Raw genomic sequence first — 22,906 nt, 5'->3', positions numbered from 1 at the left:
TGCAAGCTTTCTGCTGAGCTAGACATTCAACGATATTAAAAACAAGATATGCTCACCTTCCCTTGAAACAGAATCGATCAGCCTAGGTAACCGCTGCAATGCTAGATCGACGGCATAATTTTCCCTTTCCTAGCCTCCTTAAGAGACTGGAAAAATTATTTTTTAAAAATTCATAGGATAATCTAGCTTTTTTTTTTTTTAGTTGATTACAGACAGCCTAATGTCGTAGATGACATTAGGATTTACTGCTGTGTGCCATAGTGAAAGGCAGATGATCTGGTAAAAGTATAGTAAAAGTATTCACGACTAAGTCCTCCGCCCGATATGTGCAATAGGCTGATCGATTCTGTTTCAAGGGAAGGTGAGCATATCTTGTTTTTAATGTCGTTGGATGCCTAGCTTAGTAGAAAGCTTGCAAAAAATTAAGCGATCCCAGTGCATTAAAACGTGCTGCACTGCAGGCCTTAAATCGTGTCACGGAACTCTTTTCAAACTGTAAAGCTAGCTTTTCTGCGTGGTACGGCGGCAGCATAACGGTGGTCCTTAACATACGTGCGCAGTGAAGCTGTGTGTGTAATTCACTTTTTGAACTCACGACCCATTCACGGACAACTTTTAAGAGTTAAAATGAGTGGTAATCGTTCTGTCGTCGGACATTACGGTGGTTTCAAGTTTCTAAAGAGCGCAGAAGCGAATTTTACAACGTGTACAATGAAACTGTTGTGTACGTTGCGAACTCTATACACAATGTGATTTATAATAATCTGCTTGAAAAAGGCAATAGGAGCGGCTACAAGCTCCGGTATGTTTTAGGTTCGGGCAGTCAACTTTTGGAGCCAAGTGACCGATCAAAGCCTTGTGACATCACTGTCACTGTGTTAGCAAAAATCATCAACTAGACAAGCAGTTCGTCACAACACAACAGCTGCCGTACTAGTTACAAGGCCGCACAGCCGCCCACCGCGTAGCAGACGAACAGGTTATAAAAGCGCCACCTACGGCCGTCGGTTGAACGAAAGTGGGCGCAAGCTGCTCCATAGAAACCGAATATCTGTGCAGGTCTGGAGTTCCAGTAGGTCGTGCCCAGAACTACCCCAGTCGAGCGTTGGTCCTGAACGTCTACGTTCACTTATGACGTCACCTCCGCTATAGCCCATGATGTCACATCCGTCGTTTGCATGGCGTCTGTCGTTTTGGACCGGTGGCACTGCAATACGGTCCGTGTTCCACTTACAGCGTGAGTAATTTATATTCCCACTCTATATGCGTGTAATAAAAGGTTGCGGCTTTCAGCTGTGTGACGCGTTACCGTTACGCATCTTGCGCGCATATTTCGCCTCGTGGCCCCGTCAAATTGCAGCCGGCCTGTGGAATGGGCCAGCTGCTCATGTGAGTGATATTGCCTCCGTCAGGGCCGTCAGTGCGCGCACAGAACCATTCAGTAGTCTGGCTCAGGGAAGTATGCGCAAAAGAACGAGAACGTAAAAAAAGACACTGGCATGTTAGAAGTGCTCAGCCTTTTCATCTGTGGCTTTCAAGGGCAAAATTAATGCATATTCGGCAACCTTCGTATTTACCAACCTGCCGAAGCAATTCCGATTTGATTAACACTCACGCGTTGGCAATTAAGGAAAGGCCCATCTCTCGAATTTTCTCTCGGATACGTGTCTCGTGTGTTACAGTAATTTTTATTTCATGTTTTGTTTAGCATAGCCAGATATCAGAAAATGCCTTAATTCATTTTGGTCTGGCTGTTTGGAGAAAATTCAGAGGATGCTTGCTTTGGTTGGAGTGGTTTGGCGTTGATTCTCGGTCGTTCCAGTGCACCTTCTCAGGGCCGAGCAGCAAGACCACCAGCGGAAAGAGCGGCAAATCTTAACCAGCGCATTGAATCTTCCAAGCTGTGTCTGACAGCTCAACTTTTGGATGAATTGTCTGGCGGCGGTGATGCTGCTGTGCCAGACGTCTTTGAGCGAGCAATCAATGCGGTTACTTGAGCTTCCCCGCATGCTGCTGATGCCCAGCCCTATGTGCAAGATGGGTGAAGGACCCAGAACTAATGATTCGAAATTGTCGTGCTCAACAGGAAACGGGGAATGGTCACCAACATTCAGCACATCATGGTTTGCCAGTGAGAAGGAATGCGACACGGGTGACGTTACCACATGCCCCCACCTTGTTTCGCGCGGCGATGGACCGCTAGCCTGTGTGGGCAAGGGCATTTAAAGCCGAACCGGCCCATTGTTGCATGAGAGAGTTGTCATCGGTCTGGTGCGCTTTTACCGCTATTTTCTGCTATTTCTACGTATTGTATAAAGCTTTTCGTTTCCTCTTTGTCTGCTGCAAAAGTATGTCTCCCGTCCTCCATCCCAAAGTCGCAACAATTACCCCCCCCCCCCCCCTCCAAAAACAAAAAAGTAAATAGTATTCCTGGTTCTGCACAGATTCAAGCATGCCAATAGGGTGCTGTTAAGGAACCCAAAAAATACATTCCATTTGAGTTTAGTTCAGCTCAGGGGGGGCACAGATAAGCGATTACACCAAAGGGATGCAAAGAATGTAATTAGCATCATTTGTTACGTTGCCTATGTGTGTGGACAAAGATAGAGTACCGAATTATTCCCAAATAGATGCTAATGAAGGAGATCACAGGGTCAGAGATTACATATTAATGAGTATGATAGGACTGCTTGCTGTGAAAAGTAAGAAGAGGGGATTCTTTTATTGTTCGAAGGCATAAACATTTGCAGCACCAAGCTTAAGTTAGCTGGAGACCAGACAAGAGATGAAACATTGTTATTGGTTAAAACACGTTGGCGGGCAAGTTGGTTAGAATCCATGGTAGAGTGCATAAGCGCGACTGGACGAGGACGTAGAAAGAAACAGATACACAGACACAGCGCTTCTCGACACAGCGTCCTCGTCCAGTCGCGCTTATACACTCCAGCATGGACATTGTTATTGTTACTAATTTTGTATAGATTCATCTGCTGGACTTCTATCAACACATATGGCCAGCTCTCTTACCATCGGCTTGGGTCTCTGACGCACCTTCCGATGGGTGTTCATTTTTGAAGACGTATGTGTGGCCATATCTGGCGCTGATTTTCTGACCTACTTGGCCCTTAGTGTTGACCTCCGCGCTCATCACCTCATGGACACGATGACTAGGATGTCTATGTGCCTGTGACATCAACGAATAGAACGATACCATAGATACCATCATCTGCATTCACCTCAATTCTGTCAGACTTCGCAGCCATTACGAAACCTTCCAATCTTGAGCTGCCAGTAGGTCACAACATCATGCATCATGTTGTCACCCCGGCCTCCCAGTGTTCTGCTGACCCAGAATGCCTCACTGGTGACTGCCTTGCCATTGCATGGACAGAATTCAATCATATGCTGCAACTGGCTATCATCCGTCCTTCCTTCGTTAAGCAGTTGGTCTTCAGCTCTCCACATGGTAGCAAAGCATGACCCAAAAGATTGGCGCCTGTACAGCGACTACCATGCGGTCAACGCGAGCACCGTCCCTGATCGCTATCCAGTCCCTCCCATTCATCACTTTGCAGCCAACCTAGCTGGAACGGTAATATTCAGGAAGCTAGATTTAGTGAAAGCCTACCATCAAATCCTGGTCAAGCCAGCAGACATCCCAGAGACTGCAAGTGCAACACCATTCGGGCTTTTCGAGTACGTTTACATGCTGTTTGGGCTGAGAAACGCTGCTCAGATGTTCCAGAGGTTTATCAATGAGGTCACCAGGGGATTCCCTTTCGTCTTTGCATACCTCGAGGACCTCCTGGTGGTTAGTATTTTCCCCGAGCTGCATAGCGACCATTTGTGCCTGCTATTTCCTCGGCTCCAGGAACACAGCCTTCTCGTCGACCCCGCAAAGTGTGTCTTTGGCGCCCACGACATTAAGCTTCTCGCACACCGTGGGACACCCAAAGGAATAAGACCATTGGAAACGAAAGTTCAATCTTTGCGCAAGTTCCCTCACCCAACGTCACTGCAAAAGTTCCGTGAGTTCCTTGAGTCAACTTCCACTGCCATTTTCTTCCCAACATCGCTCGAATTATTATGCCACTGACCTAGCTTCTCAAGACCACTAAAATCCGTCCGCACCACTGTCCTGGACGTCTGATAACAAAGCCCTTCCGAGCTGCCAAAAACATATTGGCAGATACCACCGTGCTGGTGCATTCCCCACTAGTTGCAGCAATGCGTCTTATCGCTGATGCATCTAGTGCAGCTGTCAGTGCCATTTTAGCCATTTTACAACTGTTCCAGTGCAACGCCTGGTGCCCACTCAAAGTTTTTTCCCCAGAAGCTGATGCCTGCAGAAACGCGCTACAGGATGTTCGGTCACAAGCTGCTTGTGGTATACTTGGGAGTTCAGCATTTTGGACACCTGCTAGAAGGAACAAGCTTTCACGTCCTCACAGATCACAAGCCTTTGACGTTCACTTTTTTTCAGTAATTAAAACACTTAAACAGTGAAACCTTGTTAAACCGTAGTTGGCAGGAGCTCGGGAAAAGTGTGTACTAAACAGTAGTACTGCTGAACCAAAATAGCATGAGATCGACCACTTACCTGTCCAAAATGGAACTCAGAGTGAGTGTGATGAAAGGGCAAGAACATGCAGTAATTATTCACTTCGTGCGACGAAAGTCTTATTTTCGTTTCATGCCACGGTGGCCTAGCAGCAAAGACAGCAGTCACAACCTCAAAGCTGCGAGCCAGCTTTTCAGCCAGCCCCCTCTTCTCGGCAAACACTTGCATAGCAGATTCCTCATTTGCGTTGCATATTCTTTGTACATGGGCGAGGTAGCACTGTTGAAGTCACGGAGCACCTTTTTCATTGCGGGGTGCTGCTCTTGTCTCGACAATTGCATTCATGAGGGTGACATAATGCATAGCTTCTGCCACTGTGGGGTCTGAATCGCCCGTGCTGTTGCTTTCCGTGTTGTCCTCATCACTGTCGTTAAGTGACACTTTGGGAACAACAGAGGCAGCAATGGCGAAAAGTCGGAACCCTGTAGCCAACATCTTTTTGCTGTCGCAGCAGCGCTGCCGAGCAACTTCTTTGCATTCCAAATGCCACACATGGTAGTCAAGGGTAGATCCCTGTTGCGTGCCAGTGCCGATTTCTTCATGCCACATTCGATAGTAGAACAATGTCCTTCCCCTTTTTTTTTTCTTTTGTGCTGAGCACCCAGTGTTTTTATCCGAGCTTCGGCATGGCGCGAGTCCTGGCTTGCACGGCGCCGCAACCACGGCCACAATGCTCTCTGGCACGGTGCCAAAATAATGTTGATGTGGCATAGAGCACTTGGAGGCCGTTCCGGTCTCTGAGGCTTGTTCTGCCAGGCTGCCCAATGGGAATGATGTACTGCTGTGATTGCGCGACAAAAAGTGGAAACACTACGTGCTAGCCGATACATACACAATAAGCTGGTACGGTTTATGCAGATACAAAACTCATTATGTTCGGTGGCTGCTGAGTCAGACACTTCACTTTACTTTTAAAACGGGACTATTGTTTAAGCAGGTATTGTTTAACAAGGTTTTACTGTACCGCACAAGAGATATGGCACTTCAATTTCATCTCCAAGTTCACCATAGACATACAATACATTGAAGGCCGAGTCAACTCAGCCGCAGATGCCTTCTCCAATATCGACGCAATATCGACGGCCACATTTGACGTCGAAGAAATCGCCCACGGCACAGCATTCAGATGTCAAGGTTCAGGACCTCTGGTCCTCTAGTACGTCATTAGCATTGTCCAACATGCCCCTTCCATTTTCTTCAGGCACTATCACTTGCGGCATGTCAAGGGGTCGAACATGCCCATTCGTTCCATTCCGACTCCACCATCATGTATTTGGCAAGCTACACGGCGCAAGTCATCCCGGAGTTCATGCCACCCAGCGTCTAATTACTTCCCGCTTTGTGCGACCGAGTGTGAACTCTGACTTGTGCTGCTGGGCTTGCGAAAGCCTTTACTGTCAACGCTCCAAGACGACACAACACATGAAGTCACCAATTCATTCCTTTTATCCACCTGAAGCCTAGTTCGATCAAGTTTACATTAATGTTGTTGACCCAATGCTACGTACTCGCTTGTGTAGACCATTATAACCGCTGGCCTGATATGTTTCTTCTCACTGACATAACGGCACTTACAGTGGCTTCCGCATTTGTCATTGGTTGGATCTCGTGCTTCGGGTGCCCCAGTGTTGTTACGACCAATCACGGCCGACAGTTCAAATGTGATCTCTTCCGTGAACTCGTGCCTGCTTGGTGTCCGTGATATCCATACTGCCACGTATCACCAATCGGCAAATGGAATAGTTGGACGCCTTCACCGCCAACTCAAAGCGGCCTTGATGGCCCGTCAGGCTCGCTCTTCTACCTTCCTATCGCCCTGCTAGGCGTGCCCTCCTCTTTCAAGGAAGGCCTTCGCTGCACAGCTGCGGAACTGGTCTATGGCACAACGCCACAGTTACCCGGTGAATTTTTTGCACAAGCTAGTGTTGCCATGCCCGAACCAGACAGCTATGTTCAGCGGCTCCACTTATCCACACTAGCATACAGACACTTGCGTCCTTGGCCTAGTAGGACTGCATCCTCAAGTAATGGTTTTGTCAGCAAAGTGGCACGAAGGCATCCAACCATCTGTTACGCTACCCTTTAACGGCCGTTTCAAGGTACTCAAGGGAGCAGAAAAGACTGCTACCATTGACCTCAACAGACGTGAAGTCGTGGCAATAAACAGAGTCAAACCAGCCTACCTAGCAACTTTGCCATCATTATCCACTCTCAGCAACTTTGCAACCTCTGAAACGATGGATCTGCCTGATCACCTGGCATCAAAGGCTTTTTCTTAGGCACCGCTGCAGTGCTGCTCTTCTCGTAAAAGGGGGGGTGTCTCGTGTGTCTCGTGCCTCATGCCGGGAGCTGTGGGTAAAAAAAAAAGAGTTGAATAAAAATAGAGCTTATTCACCTGCCATCAGTCTGAGCAGTTCTCGGGCCGTTTGCTCACTGATTCTTGCATTGTTGTAGGGAATATAACCTCGGTCCAAGATGGCCTGAATCAGAAGAACTTCACATTGGCCTAGTTGGTGTTTACTGCATATCATATTGACCGCAAATAAAGATGGGGACAGAGGGAGAGAACGCATACCGCCCGTGCTGCTTTTGTGTTCTCTCCCTCTGTCCCCGTCTTTATTTGCGGTCAATATGATATGAAGATCACCTGGATGTTTCCTGTACACTTTTTGTTTTAAAGAATGGAATACAGTAAAACCTCGTTAATGCGTAGTTGCCATGGATCAAATAAGCACTAAGCGTTGTACTCCCTAACGAACGATGTAAGATGAGCAACTATAGACTTACTGGCCAATAAAATGTGTCAATTCTAACTCGAACGCACACGTAGGCAAGATTTATTTGCAGGCAGGCAGCAAAAGAAATTTAATGTTTACTTGCCGATCGTATCGCCCTGCCTGACGCCTTTCTTTATTGGGATTTTGTTGCTTTCTTTGTGGAGGACTACGGTGGCTTGGGAGCCGCTATACATATCTTTCAGTATGTTTACATACAGCTTGTCTACACCCTGATTCCGTAATGCCTCCATGACTGCTGAAGTTTTGACTGAATCACACGCTTTTTCGTAGTCAATGAAAGCTATATATAAGGGTTGGTTATATTCCGCTCATTTCTCTATCACCTGATTGATAGTGTGAATATGGTCTATTGTTGAGTAGCCTTTACGGAATGCTGCCTGGTCCTTTGGTTGACGGAAGTCTAAGGCGTTCCTGATTCTACTTGTAATTACCTTAGTAAATACTTTGTAGGCAACAGACAGTAAGCTGATCGGTCTATAATTTTTCAAGTCTTTGGCGTCCCCTTTCTGATGGATTAGGATTATGTTAGCGTTCTTCCAAGATTCCGGTACGCTCGAAGTCATGAGGCATTGCGTATACAAGGTGGCCAGTTTTTCTAGAACAATCTGCCCACCATCCTTCAGCAAATTTGCTGTTACCTGATCCTCCCCAGCTGCCTTCACCCATTGCATAGCTCCCAAGGCTTTCTTTACTTCTTCTGGCGTTACTTGTGGGATTTCAAAATCCTCTGGGCTATTCTCTCTTCCATTATCGTCGTGGGTGCCACTGGTACTGTATAAATCTCTATAGAACTCCTCAGCCACTTGGAACGATCTCATCCATATTAGTAATGATATTGCCAGCTTTGTCTCTTAACGCATACATCTGATTCTTGCCTATTCCTAGTTTCTTCTTCACTGCTTTTATGCTTCCTCCATTCCAGAGAGCATGTTCAATTCTATCCATATTATACTTCCTTATGTCAGCTGTCTTACACTTGTTGATTAACTTGGAAAGTTCTGCCAGTTCTATTCTAGCTGTAGGGTTCTATTCTAGCTGTAGGTGGAATTTATTTACTTCAAATACTGTCTGCCATTTTGGTTTTACAGGGAGGAGTGGCACATTACTGGCACATTGCGCTAGTTGGTATTGCAGCTTGGCCCTTCAACCTTGAAACAGCGATGATCACGTGATGAGATATAGGCTTTCATGCCTGCAATGACATCTTTTGTATGTGTGAGAAAAAAAAAGAAAACTATCTGTGCTTCTTTTTTTTTCTTCCTTATTTTTTTTACCGGCACTATAACATCTCAGTTGATAATTGGCATTTGTGTTGCCTGTTTCATCCTTTAGTCTGAATGGTGCTGGTCTTTTTTTATAAATTGTACTCACATTGCTGAACAGCGTAGTTGCATGACCCACTGCTTGTTAGTGCACAGCTGGAGAACACATTAAGAATTTGAATCTTTGTGTCACTCTTGTTGCGTCTTCAACTGTCATCTCCACACCTTGGGCTTCAAATATACTTCAGGTGAAGAAACTCGGTTGTTTCTTAGAAGTGCAAGTACAGTAACGAGCAAAAGTCTATAGAGACCACAGATATTGTGGAAGAACTTATTTTCTCTGCCACCTAGGCATGCAGGCCGAAATTGAGTGGAACAGCCCAGGTGCGCCTGTTTGACTGTTGTAATGCATTAAGGCAAAAAAACAAGAAAACCCACTGCATGACCACAGACTGGCCTCATCAGCTAGTTTTTGCACCACAGGTTCAGTCAGAAAATTTGCAAGATTTATGCAATGTTATTTAAGCAACACAACTTTCCTTAGTAATTCTAAAGTGTTATCTTGCAATTGGCAAGTTTGTGAGTATGACTCTACCTGTCAGCCCACATGCCTGTTCTTGTTGCAGGTTCTGCATTTGTTGCTTAAGACTACTAGGATTCGGAGGTTGCATCCTCGGAGTCTGGCATCAACTGAGGGTCGCTTTCTAACCTACGCCGCTGGCACATCTCGTGACGAGTAGCTGGCCTACGCTACCGGGACGTCACATGGAGGCTTAGCCAGCCCACGCCGTCATCTAAGCCCTCTTGTCTAGTGTTGCTTCTTTCGTGATAAGTACGAGGTAGAGAGGATAGAGGAACAGAACAGAAGGTTTATTTACATATGAGGGGCAAACTTATTTACAGAACAGCAGGGGATACTCATACAGTCGAACCCACTTATAACGATACCGGTTTTGACAATATATTGGTTAAAACAATGAAAAACTGCTGCACCATCAACTTTTTTATGTTTTCTATGGGGAAATAACCCGCTTACTACAATGTCCCCATGCCGTATTATCGGTTATAACGATGAAGTCTGGTTGCTGGGTGTCCGTGCAGAAAGGTAATGGAATGCGAAATTCTTAAAAAGAAGTGAAATGTGAGCCGCTGCACGAAAGCCCGCCACCCCAACTGCCGCCGCGTGCTTCTCTACATAAGAGATGCACGCAGTCTCATGCGCATCTCTCTCGTCGCCCTCCTGCCCCTGCGAACACAAACGGGCTGCGCCCGTAGCTATGCGCCGTGCCACCCTCCGAAACACGGACCGTGCCAACTGCACTGATAACGCTGCTCCCAGATTGTTCGCGCGGACCTCACAGTTGGTTCTTTATTCTATGGCCCTCGTTCTGTGCAATTCTGCGAACGGATTAGGTCGCTCGTGCTAGTTTTTGTTGCGTCGAAGTCGTTCCTGGCCACATTGTTTCTCAGCCTCGTTTGACTTGCCACCACCCGCCGTGGTTGCTCAGTGGCTATGGTGTTGGGCTGCTGAGCACGAGGTCGTGGGATCGAATCCCGGCTGCGGCGGCCGCATTTCGATGGGGGCGAAATGCGAAAACACCCGTGTACTTAGATTTAGGTGCACGTTAAAGAACCCCAGGTGGTCGAAATTTCCGGTCCTCCACTACGGCATGCCTCATAATCAGAAAGTGGTTTTGGCACGTTAAACCCCATAATTTAATTTTTAATTTTGACTTGCCACCGAAACGGAAGATGGCTGATCTGCCTACTGATCATTGGCAATGCACGATGTTGCCGGTGAAAAGAAAGCGCACTGCTATAGATTTGGAAACGAAGCCCTTCTAACCAATGAGGTGATTGTCGCGGCATTGCTTGCATCGGATGGCGACAGTCAAGGCCACGACAGCAGGACTGATGCGGTATGACAGGCTGCCTCAACACTGTCCCTGCAAGACGTCCTGTAGACTGTTCGATCCATCACGGGTTTGTTTTCGCGAGGGACCTTCCGCTTCACAACGTGGAGCAGCTGGATGCCTTGAGAAGGATGTCGCAAACTTCGCGTAAAGCAAGCAAGGCTGACGGACACACGGTGTTCTCGTGCAAGCCAGTGGCAAGTACACGGCGAGATGCCTGTGGCGACCTCGCTCCAGTGTTTCTTCTGGATTTCTCAAGCTGAGATGATGCCGCGGCAACCTTACCGCATTTTTTAAAAGGCCCCTTTTGGGGCCGCCGAGGCATCGCTTCGGTGGCTCGTATGTCACTTGCTGCCCGTGAGCCTTCTTTGCAGTTGTTATAGCAGTGCCATTCTTGAACGCTGACAGCCGTGGCTTATTATGCGGTCGAAGTGCACGGGAAGCAGAGTTAAACAGTTAAACGGGTCAACACAATCGGAAGCCGGATGGAGGGAAGTGGTGGTGAAGTGGCCTCCCCGCCATTATAGTTTTCTAGGAACGGCTACGCCATCCTCCATTTTTTTTTCATGCAACCTGGTTATAACAATTATGGGTTATAACAATGGAATTCTCGTGGCACTTGAATATTGTTATAAGTGGGTTCCACTGTACTGGCCGAAGCATAGAGTGCAGTACATCGTTCTCATAGCATGTGCTACAGTTCAGAGCATACTACATCTTTTCGAAGAGCACAAAGTAGGACATGCCAGCACACACTCACTGCATCAAAGGTGTCCGCTTTTAGAACGGTCGTCTTCCCTAGGTGACTAGCTAGGGAATCTGGTGACTGTGTCTCAGCCAGTCGTAATCGTCTAATTGTTCACAAAATTCTCCCATGATGTCGCACCATTCCACCGGACTCGGCCTCCAATATTGCACAATCACCCCCCATAAGGCACAACCATGTGGGAATGTGGGAACCTGATGTTGACGCCTTTCCCATGAAAGACATTGGCCCCTTGCATCAAATAGTGGGCTCTGCGTGACTGTCAGCTTGAAGGGAGCTTCTTTGTTGACCCTTCACAGGCTATGTCAGGCCTCATCGTCATTTAGGCGATGCTGGTGGGATGTATTGGGCACTTAACAAAGCTGATTCGTTTCAGGAAAGCAGGGGAAGCTTGAAAGTCGCTGCACCCACTAGCCGATGGTAACAAGGCTAACTCGGTAGTGTTCCACATGGTGTACTGTGAAGAACAAACTAGCATTTTACTCGCTGCCATGTTTTAGCGGCTAGCAGTGTTGCACTGCTAAGCACGAGGTCGCAAGATCAAATCCCAGCAGCGGCGGCTGCTTTTCGACGGAGACAAAGTGCAGAAATGGCCATGTCCCGTGATGGTCAAAATTAATCAGGAGTCCCCCACTACGGCGTGCCTCACAATCAAGTTGTGCTTTTAGTACCTAAAACCCCCCAGAATTCAATTCAAGCTAGCATTTTCATATAGTAGGGCTGGATATTTTGAGGTGATAAATGCAAGTGTTGCATCAACTGGTGCTATTCTGATGCATCTTTTCATCGGTCCTGCTGACACAGCATGGAAATGGTGACGGAAACCTACTGGTTTCTCAACAAGCCTTGTTAACTGTCTGTGTGGTGCTGTAAATGGGTAAGTCATCAGCAAACATCATGATCACCACACTTGCAAAATTATTGAAGCAGCCTAAATGTAGTCGGCATACAGTACAGGAGATAGTTTTCATTGGTATTGAATCGGTGCTGCACATCTTGCTTATTCCTCTGTTTCTGTTTGTGTTCTGCAACATGTACATATTTCTCGTTTGTAATAAACATTCTCGGTTGTAAGTCTGCACTTGTTCATGTGCGCTCTTCCTTATATATCCTTGTCTCAAATTGCGCTGTGATATTTTGGATTTCAGCTAATGTTGGGATTGAATGCATAGATAGAACTGCACGTGGGCATGTTTTTCAATCAATAAATTTCTGTTGCTAGTTGCAGGTTCTCACACCGATGCCTTTATCACAACAGGTGCTGAGGCCTGCTGTCAAGTTCCACTTCCAAGCTTTGCCTGGTTCTGAGAATGCAGATAAGCTTTTGATACAGTGGTTCTTTGTGCATTAACACTTCACCTTAATTAAGGTCACTTGAGCAGAGATTTCGTTTAAGGAACATATTGTAAAATTCCACAGTGGTGTTACTTCAAAAAGAAGAAAGAAGTTTCTGCCGAATGAACTCGGTGGGAAGCAAGTCTTAGTTGAACAGACTTACTTGTAACAAGGCAGCACCTGTAAATAGTGTTGCAACCGAATTGGTGAAGTTGCCCACCAGGAAAGCCTTAGCCAAGGGGACCTGTCTTCATGAGAGACCCTTTTCTAAACAGTAGCATTGAATGCATGGCTGCACACAATTTGAGGAGCACTAAATCACATCGGACTCATGTATACTAGTACTCTTTTGAAACTATGCACTTCACAGCGAGTTGATTTGTGGAAAGGAGAACGAACGTCGTTCTTCCACTGGAAACCCTAGTTGGTGTCACCCGTCTCTCACCTAGCTTCTTCCCATGGTATTGGGCAGAAGTATAGGTTTATGGGACAATAAAGGTCAAGTTATTTTTTCTTTACTGTCTCTTTAAAATGAAATGTAATCTTTAATTATGAACAGGGCATAAGGGGTCATTTGGAGCTGTATTTCAGCTGTGATAGATCAAATTTGTTTAGCATTGTTTTCTGAATAGAATTGAATTTTTATTCAACAATGAAGTGTACATCGTAAGCATATTCAGTCCCCTGTGACTTGTGTGCGGGCCCAGGCAATGTCGGCAGAGAAATGCACTGATCCAGCAAAAAGAAAACGAAAAACAGCACTTGTATGCTTGTACAATGAATAAAATTTAAATATGCGTAATGCCACTAGGCGTGACAAGCCAGCGCTAAGAAAGAAGTTACGACTGCGACAGAAACGTTCATACAGAACTGCAAAACGAACTGGCACCCCGTCAGCTTGGGAAAGGTATCCTAACTGCTTAAGTTCTTACTGCTCCGCTCTCAATGTAGCCAAAAATAAATATTTTTCCCAAGACCTTCCTTCACTACTCAAATCTAATCCCAGAAAGTTCTGGCAAATTTTATCTCCTGAACGCAATACTAATGACATCTCGTTACACAATAAAGAAAACAACATTCCTATTCCTAACAGTGAGTGCGCTCAAGTTTTTAATAAATTTTTCTCATCCGTATTCACAAAAGAAAGTATTACTAATTTGCCCATTGTTGCAGACCTAGATTACCGGTACATGGAACCTATTGACCTTACTATTGATGGTATTGTTCAGCTTATTAATAACTGGAAGGTTTCGTCTTCAGCAGGTATTGACAATATTAATTCTAAATTACTAAAAAATACAGTATCAGTAGCTAGCAAGTTTTTATTTCACATTTTTCATCAATCATTAATGACAGGTCAGATACCCCAAGATTGGAAAACAGCCAAAGTCATACCCATCTTCAAAGATGCTGACAAAAACTTAACTGAGAACTACCGACCGATATCACTAACGTGCATATGCTGTAAAATGATGGAACATATTATTGCATCTCATGTTTACCAACATCTAGAATCGAACAACTTCTTTTTTCATAATCAACATGGTTTCAGGAGAGGTTTGTCGTGCGAAACGCAACTGCTTGAATTTACGACAGATTTACATTTTAACATGGACTTAAACCTTCAAACTGACAGCATCTTTCTGGGTTTTTCTAAAGCTTTTGACCGCGTAGCTCATTGTCGCCTGTTCTTGAAGTTATCATCATTAAAACTTAATTCACTAACTCTATCCTGGCTTCGAAATTTTCTTTCTAACAGGCAGCAGTTTACTTTCGCTAACAGCTTCTCCTCGCCCCTTTCAGATGTTTCATCCGGTGTACCACAAGGAAGCGTTCTTGGTCCCTTACTCTTTCTGATATACATTAATGACATACCCAATAACCTATCATCATGCATGCGCATTTTCACTGACGACTGCATTATCTATCGTTCTATTAACTCCCCCGATGACCACCTGATCCTCCAAAATGATCCTAACCAAATTATTAATTGGTGTGACACCTGGCTAATGACTCTAAATTCATCAAAATGTAAAGTGATGTCCTTCACCCGCAAACGCACTAACTTGGACTATTCTTACTGTATTAAAAATGTCCCATTATCTCGGACCTCATCATTTAAATATCTAGGCGTAAATCTTTCAACAAACCTCTCCTGGACTTCTCACATAACTACCATCTGTGCCAGTGCTTCTCGATCACTGGGTTACCTGCGACGTAACCTTCGGAACTCACCTCCACTTATCCGCAAACTGGCATTTCAAACATTTGTTCGCCCTCGACTTGAGTTCGCCGCTCCAGTCTGGTCTCCCCACCAAAATTACCTAATTACCATGCTGGAATCAATCCAAAATAGAGCCGCACATTTCATTTCCCGAAATTATGACTACCGTTCTAGCGTAACTCAAATAAAGATTCACCTTTCACTTCAGCTGCTAAGTAATCGTCGCGACTTAGCCCTTTTGTCATTATTTCATAAATACGCCCACCACACTAACAAACGTTCCTTACACCTAGAAACGTCATCGCCTACGTCGCACCGATTATACAACCATCATAGCTTCACGCGCATTTATGGTAAAACAGAAGCATTTAACTCGTCTGCAATTCCACGTGCCATTCAGCTCTGGAACAGCCTCCCCGACAACATAGTTGCGGAAACTGACCGTGAAAAATTCAAGCAATCACTGAACTCGCTTAACCCATGTTAACCATTAATATCACACTCGCTGTTCTGTGTAATTTTGTTTCTATCTTTTTCTTGCACTGTAATACGTTTGTTACAAACTTATATTGTTCCTTTTTATTGTAATCATATGCAGCTTTATGTAGCTAATATGTTTCTCTGACTTTTAGGCTGTGCACTTGGCTGCTGATTTCATTTGTTATTGTTAATAGATTGCATGTTACTGATTGTATGCCCCCCTTACTCAATCCCCATGTAGGGGCCTTGTAAGGTATTTTACAAATAAATAAAATAAATACGCTCTTCTGCAACATGTGGGTGCTGAAGAAAAGGAAAGGGAGCCTGGGGACGCAGGCTTCAGAGGATGCATGCTGTCTTGTCCAGCTGTCTAGTTTGCCGACGCTGTGCCCATCTTCCAGTGTCATTTCTTGTCAAAACTGGTGGAGGTGCGGGGGAGTTGATTTCGGCGTGTGAAAGAGGAGCATATGTGATCACAGCGCTAAGACCAATGTTGCTTGTGTCGGTATGCACCGAGGTGTCAGCAAAGTGAACAAGGACAGGTGGTTCCTGCAGGCGCTGCCATAACTCAGTGAAAGTCACGTCTTGCTCATCAGTCCAAACAAAGGGTGTGTCATCTCGCGTGAAGTGAATGAGTGGTTCAGCAATTCGGGGAGAAATTAGCGATGAAGCAGCGATAGTATGCACATAGACCGCGAAAGCGGCACACTGCTTTCTTGTCACGAGGAACCAGAAAAGCATAAACAGCGGATGTTTTGTAGGGGTCAGGCCAGATTCTGTCGGTGCTCACGACATGCGCGAGAAACTTTATCTCTTGTAAGTAATCGAAGTGACACATTTATGACTGTAGCACGAGATTAGCGGAATGGAGTGCCTCAAGTACCATCTCTAAACGCTTCAGATATTGATCAAAGGTCGCTGCAAACACGACGTCATCTAGGTATACTGAAAAACTGTGTCACTTCAGACCAGTCAGGACAGTGTCCATCATTCTCTGGAATGTCATCGGTGCAAAACGCAGGCTGAATGGAAGTACCTGAAGTTCATACAGTTTGTCTGGGGTCACAAAAACAGTTTTTTCGCAATCTCGTTTGTCAGCTTCGATTTGCCAATATTCACTCTTCAGGTCTATGGATGAGAAATACCTGGTTCGCCGCATTCGATCAAATGAATCATCGATCCGCAGAAGCAGATGAATGTCTTCTTTGGTAGCTTGTGGTAGTCAATGCAAAACTGCAACGTTCCGTCTTTCTTTTTGACGAGTACTACCGACAACGACCAAGGGCTTTGGGACAGTTGTGTGATGTCATTGTCAGGCATTTCTTTAACTTGTGCATTAATCATGTTGTGCTCTTTCGCTGAAATGCGGTAAGGCAGTTGTCGTATAGGACGAGAATCTTCATACAGGATTATTCAGTGTCTCATGATGGGCGTCTGGAATATAAATAACATGTGCAAGCAAGTGTAGGCGAACGCAGAAAACAAGAGCAAGACCCGGCTCAGGTGAGAGTAATAAATTGTGCCTAGAAATATGTAGACTACACCCAAGTTCTCAAGAATGTTTCCTTGTTACACAGTGCTGGATGGGCAGGCGTAGTACATAGTCTATTAAAATTAGAGCGAATATAAAAACTGTGAGTTCTTTGGCCATGGTTTGTAAAAATCCGGGGAACAACATAATGCCCTATTCTTCTTAAGGGGCGTGTTTTGATATTATGAATTTTAAAAGCAGTAGAAATGTAATTTCTTTCAACCACATTGGCAATATATTGTGGGCCAACATCAAGCATGTTGAAATGTTTCATACTAGTCACGTAATTTTCACCGTGCTACTGCATGCCATAAGATAAATGTGCTGCAATGTTATGAAGGATAGTGTTCAATGTTTTTAATTTGTAGAGAGAAGCTTATCCATAAACGGTTAACCCATATCGCATAACCGATTCACAGAGACCTCTGTAAATCATGCATTTTGCAGACACATGACATACAGATTGCAAGACATAAAGATAGGCACAGACATGTCTTAGATATGCCCCAAGATGAGGTATCATCCAGATACAAACTGAGGCATTTTACACTTGGGACTGGTTTTAGCTCAGTAATGTGGAAAGTTGGGCTAGTTAGTGATTGATCATCATACCTTGCTGGTGTAGCAGCGCATGGACATGGAGAAGACACACAAGATGACACTCGCTGTGTCGTCTTGTGTGTCTTCACCATGTTCGTGCGCTGCTTCACCAGCAAGGTATGATGACTGGTTTTAGCACTGGCTGTGAACAAGCATGGCATGTAGCATCGTGCTAAAAAAGAGGTTCAGATGCTGTAATTGCCTTGAGTGGACTGTGAAAGCTTCACAAGTTTAGATTTATTTTTGTATATTTGGTTCCATGCAAACCAAACTAGGAGGCATTCAGTATCTTTATGTATAATGTGGACCACTTCATTAAAGCTTGTACACAGTAATGCAATTACGGTATCATCAGCATAAGGAGATACCTTCGATGTGAAAGGTATGGGGGCTAGGTCATTTGCGCACTAGTTAAACAGTAATGGTGCCCAGACTTGGGGTACTCTGAAGTTAGTACGTAAGGATTTGCTATACTCACTGGCAATTATCACGAAATGTACTCTGTCATGAAAATAGTTTTCAAGAATTTTTTCTTTTTTATTTCGCAATACTGCAGGCCAGATTGGCCCAAGCAGGAGGGGCATGAAAACACAAATCATAACAGCACGCAAATGCAAAAAAACAAAAGAAAAAAGATTACATTGTATGTAACATACAAGAGAATCAATAATTAAAAATGACAGAGCCGAAACTAAAACAATGAATATTGAAATTGCTTACTTTCTACTGAAGAAACAAAGTTTGAAGGGCCTGTTCCACGTCAGGAGAGCGAAAAATTGATTCAGGAAGCGCGTTCCAATCAGCTATTGCTTGAGGGAAAAAACTGCGCTTAAATGAGTTTGTTTTAGCAAATATAGGCTGTAATGAGTGTTCGCTATAATGTCGGGTCCTTCGAGTAGTGGAGTGCCTGAGGAATGAGGGGGGAGCAATGCTAAGCTTTCCTGCCAAAATTTTATGAAGGAAAGAAACGCGGTTCAGTTTTCTATGTGTACTAAGCAACGGGATATTATTGTCCTTCATAAGTTGTGTTGGGGAGTCTGACCTTCTGTATTTATGAAAAACGAAACGTACTGCCATTCTCTGAACGAGCTCTAATTGATAGATGTCTTTCTTATTGTGGGGGTCCCAAATTACGGACAAGTATTCAAGTTTGGACCTGATGAAAGTTTTATAAGCCAAGAGCTTAATATGGCTAGGAGTATGTTTTAATTTAGAAGTATGGGAGAGGCCTTTGCCCTGCAGTGGGCATAACCAGGCTGATGATGATGATGATGATGATGTTTTAATTTTCGTCTCAAGAAACAGAGCTTCGAGAATGCAGTTGAAAAGATCTCAGAAATATGAGTGCCCCAGGTTAATCGGTTGTTAAAGAGTTATTCCTAGGTATTTATATTGTGAGACCTCGCTAATGTGACTGTTGTGGAGGCAATATTGGTAACAGCTAATATTTCTATTTCACGTAATTCGGAGAAGTACACTTTTATCAATGTTTAAATCCATATTCCATTCTTCACACCAGTGACATATTTTAAGCAAAGATTCTTGGAGCAATTTATGGTCTTCTATTGATGTTATTTCTTTATATACAACGCAGTCATCTGCGAACAATTTTACTGGCACTGACCGTGGAATTAATGTTATGTAAGGGCCTCTAAATCTGACGCTTTCATGTTTGTAAATAGTATCTTGTGATCACTTGGGTCAAATGCTTTCTTTAGATCGACAAAACGGGTAAGTACTAGGTTAATCTTATCAATTTCGCTGCATATCAGATAATTGAAGTCCTCGGGTAGATTTGTGGTACTGCGTCTTTTACAAAAGCCGTACTGAGCCATGCTAAACGGATTGTGTTTCATGCTGAATCACGCCATGCACAGGTGGACTATTTTTTCTATATGCATTCAATAGAGTTGAGTATTGTGATTGGTCCATAGTTGTCATGAACCTTTCTAGAATTCTTTTGGTGTATTGGTCTTACCGTACTAGTTTTCAAGCCCTTAGGATCTCACATGTAATGAGTGTTTCATTGATGACGTGAAGCAATATTTCTTTTATACTGTTGAAGTTTCTAACTAAATCGCTAGTTCTGATACCATCTGTTCTTGGCGATATTGTCATGGCCATAACCCACAATGCCTTCCATAATTCTGACTTGGTGACAGTTGGAAAATAAGCTGATTCGACCAAGGAACATGCTTTAAGCTAGGATTCATGTACTGTGCCTTGTATTAGCAGGATTGACTCTACAAAGTGTCTGTTGAAGGTACAGGCCATGTCCTCGCTATTTACACTTGGGAATGCCTCTCCTGCCCTGCAAGATTGATGATCTTGCTTCGCTGACCCACCTACAATGGTATTTACTGGGTTCCTAGTTTTCTTAATGTTACAACTGCAAACAGAAAACTGATTTATCTCGTATCGTCGTTTTCCAAGTTCAGCCTCAGCTGTAACTTAATCCCTAACTGTCTGAATTCTTCTCTTGCAGCTTTATCATCCGGATGAATATCTGAACGATATGCTTTTTAGTGGCAAAGTTCAGTTATTTTCTTATCTATCCAGGGACTATTTGGATTTCTGCTTAAGCTTCTTTGCACCTTCGAATAAATTATGCCGAATTTTCCTACAATTGTACGCTTCGGAGTGGCTGCGGCCTAATAAAAAATTCCACTCAACATATTTTATTTCCTTATCTATCAGATCATTGTTCAAAACCCAGCTGTTCTCAGTGGAGTATTCTACTAGTGTACTAGTGCTGCCTGATAAGGCTATGAAATAATGATCCCTGATAATAATACACGATTGAATGCTTTCTGTGGATATTGTATCCACATGTGATCAATCATTGCTTGCTTCAGTTTCCTTACCAAGGGTCTCCTCTCTAGTGAAGCCTTCTATCTTGTTTTCCAAAACAAAACTTGCCAACAGAGTGAGATACTAGTCTGCACTTTCTTCTTCGGTATTACAGTCGATCCCGGATGTATCGAACCCGGATATATCGAATTATTGCCTATACTAATATTGCCTAAACAGTTGAAAAATCCCCTTGGGAATCCCATGAAAAAGTACAGCGCTATTGTTCGCGTATATAGAACTCCCGTGCACCGGCATGTTGATGTATCGAACTCCATGCTGAGCTGCACCCCGGCAAGTGTGCTTCTCCCATCGCATCCCACCCCCGCAAATGCACTTCTCCTCGCGAAACTCTCGCGATGTTCCCGCGGTCTCACGCGCGCCGCCCCGCACTCGGAGAAAGGGGCGTGAGGGTAAAGGCACGTGACGAGGAGCACTTGGAGCACGATTGGGTGTGAAAGGGAAGCGGGAGGGAGAAACCAGGCTGACCGCAGGTGCCTGTTTCTTGTGTTTTGGTTCGCTGACACAGTTGGCGCAGCGAGACGAACAAGGTCAGTGCAGCTTGGGCTTGTGCGGAGACGCGGAGTGGTGCGTCTTTCGATTCGCCTTGTTCCTTTTGTGCATGAGGCCTGTGCAAAGGCTTGAGACTCGGGTGGTGCGGTGCGTTTTTCTTTCCGCTTTTGGCACGTGTTCCAGAGCCATGGCCGCGAAAAAAACGCAGTAATTTTGATTTTTCAACAAAGGCGGACGTCACTCGACGGGTGGAGGCTGGCGAGAAAAGTTGAACTCAAGGTGGACTTCCTCGGAGCCATTCAAATGCTGGCTGGTGCTTGGAACGACGTGAAGAAAAGCGCAATTGCGAACTGCTTCCACAAAGCAGGCTTTGCGGTAGCTGCAGACGACGGATATCTTGACAGTGAAGACAATGACGCTGGATGCCTGGACAGCGAATTTCGCGAGCTCTCGGCATTCCCAGGCGCCATCCTAGGCGGCGTTACAGCACGCTATTTCATCAGCACTGACGACAGTGTGCAAGCTGTAGTGGATCACGCTGATGCGGAGATTGTGGCTGACATCATGGGTGACAAGGACGCAGACTCGAGTAGCGGCGAAGGTTCCGACGAAGAGGACCAACCACCATGCGCTGCAGTTGAACTTGCATCAGCTTTCAGCGTCATTCGCCGCTGTTGTGGCACAATGGAAGGAGCTGGCCTTTCTCATTTGGACACTGTCGGCAAGCTTGAGGACAGCTTAATGAACTTGATGGTGCAGAAGAAAAAGCAAGCAAAGGTCACAGATTTTTTTCTTCCGAAATAAAGTGCTCTGGTCATCGCGCTGTGTTTGTTTTTTTACGCGCCTTGGAGGCACAGATCGGTAAGTTCCCGTTAGTCACGACATCGGGAAGCTGGCTTGAGATGTCTGGAGTTGTTAGAGAAGCTTTTGACATGCATATTTTGTATTTCGTATTATCAATATATCGAACTATTTCGCGATCCCCTTTGAGTTCGATATATCCGGGATCGACTGTATTTGACATGTCAATGTTGAAACTGCCAGCTAGTGTAGGGCCTACAGAGAAGCAAAGCCCTCATTACTAAAAGTTTAGGCTGTTGCTTCAAATTGGTTCAGTGTTTGCCTTCTGTCTCTTTTTAAACACGTGCAGCTTGGTATGCTTACCACGAATGTAGCACCTGTGAAGTAAGGCGCGGCTTCGGTTGATTCATGACACAAACACACCTCATTGGGTGTGTTTGGTGGCCATGTCGCAGGTAATGTTCAGGCTAAGTTAGGGGAGCGCAGGATAATTATATGCATTGTGGGATATTGTTGAAAAATATGCAAATTATGCTTTGGGGGCTGTGTCGAGTAACCAGCGCTGTGCATTCTCAGAACTGTCGCACGTAAGCTTGGTAGGAATAGAATGGGTCTGCGGAAAAATTCAAATTGATTCAAAGATACATGCACATACAGAAATACACCCGAGAAACTTCGAAATTTTGACTGCCTTGGAGGAGCCATAGGAAATTACCAAATTTGTGAAAATTGAAATGCGTGCTGTTTGCAAATAGTAGGTGTGTTGAGATAAAGTTTCATAGAAGTAAAATATGCGTTTAGGGGAAAACGCTCTAACCATTTAAAAGTTGTAGGGGTGTTCTGTTGGAAATACAGTGAAACCTCGTTAAACCGTGGTTGGCCGGAGCTCGGAAAAAGTACGTACTAAATCGTAGTACTGCTTAACTGAAATAGCATGAGATCGCCCACTTACCTGTCAAAAATGGTACTCAGAGAGAGTACGATGAAAAGGGAAAAAGACGTGCAGTATTTATTCACTTCGCACGACAAAAGTGTTATTTTCGTTTCATGCCACGGTGGCCTAGCAGCGAAGACAGCGGTCACAACCTCAAAGCTGCGAGCCAGCTTTGCAGCCAGCCCCCTCTTCTCGGCAAGCACTTGCGTAGCAGGTTCCTCGTTTGCGTTGCACATTCTTTGTACATGGGCGAGGTAGCACTGTAGAAGTCACGGGGC

General features: G+C 44.9%; 1 protein-coding gene across 1 annotated transcript in view; it reads left to right on the top strand.

The window, feature by feature from the left end:
• Positions 1-1,175: 1,175 nt before the first annotated feature.
• Positions 1,176-22,906, top strand: part of LOC126529707 (uncharacterized) — a 117,740-nt gene continuing 96,009 nt past the window's right edge. Inside the window, exon 1 of the mRNA XM_055069989.1 lies at positions 1,176-1,237. Within this exon, the coding sequence (XP_054925964.1) occupies positions 1,179-1,237 (59 nt within the window). The 5' untranslated portion in view covers positions 1,176-1,178. The remainder of the gene's footprint in view (positions 1,238-22,906) is intronic.

This window comes from Dermacentor andersoni, chromosome 9, assembly GCF_023375885.2.
Source record: "Dermacentor andersoni chromosome 9, qqDerAnde1_hic_scaffold, whole genome shotgun sequence".
Lineage (NCBI taxonomy): Eukaryota > Metazoa > Arthropoda > Arachnida > Ixodida > Ixodidae > Dermacentor > Dermacentor andersoni.
Note: the sequence above shows the minus strand (reverse complement) of the source record. Positions and strands in the feature narration are given on the sequence as shown.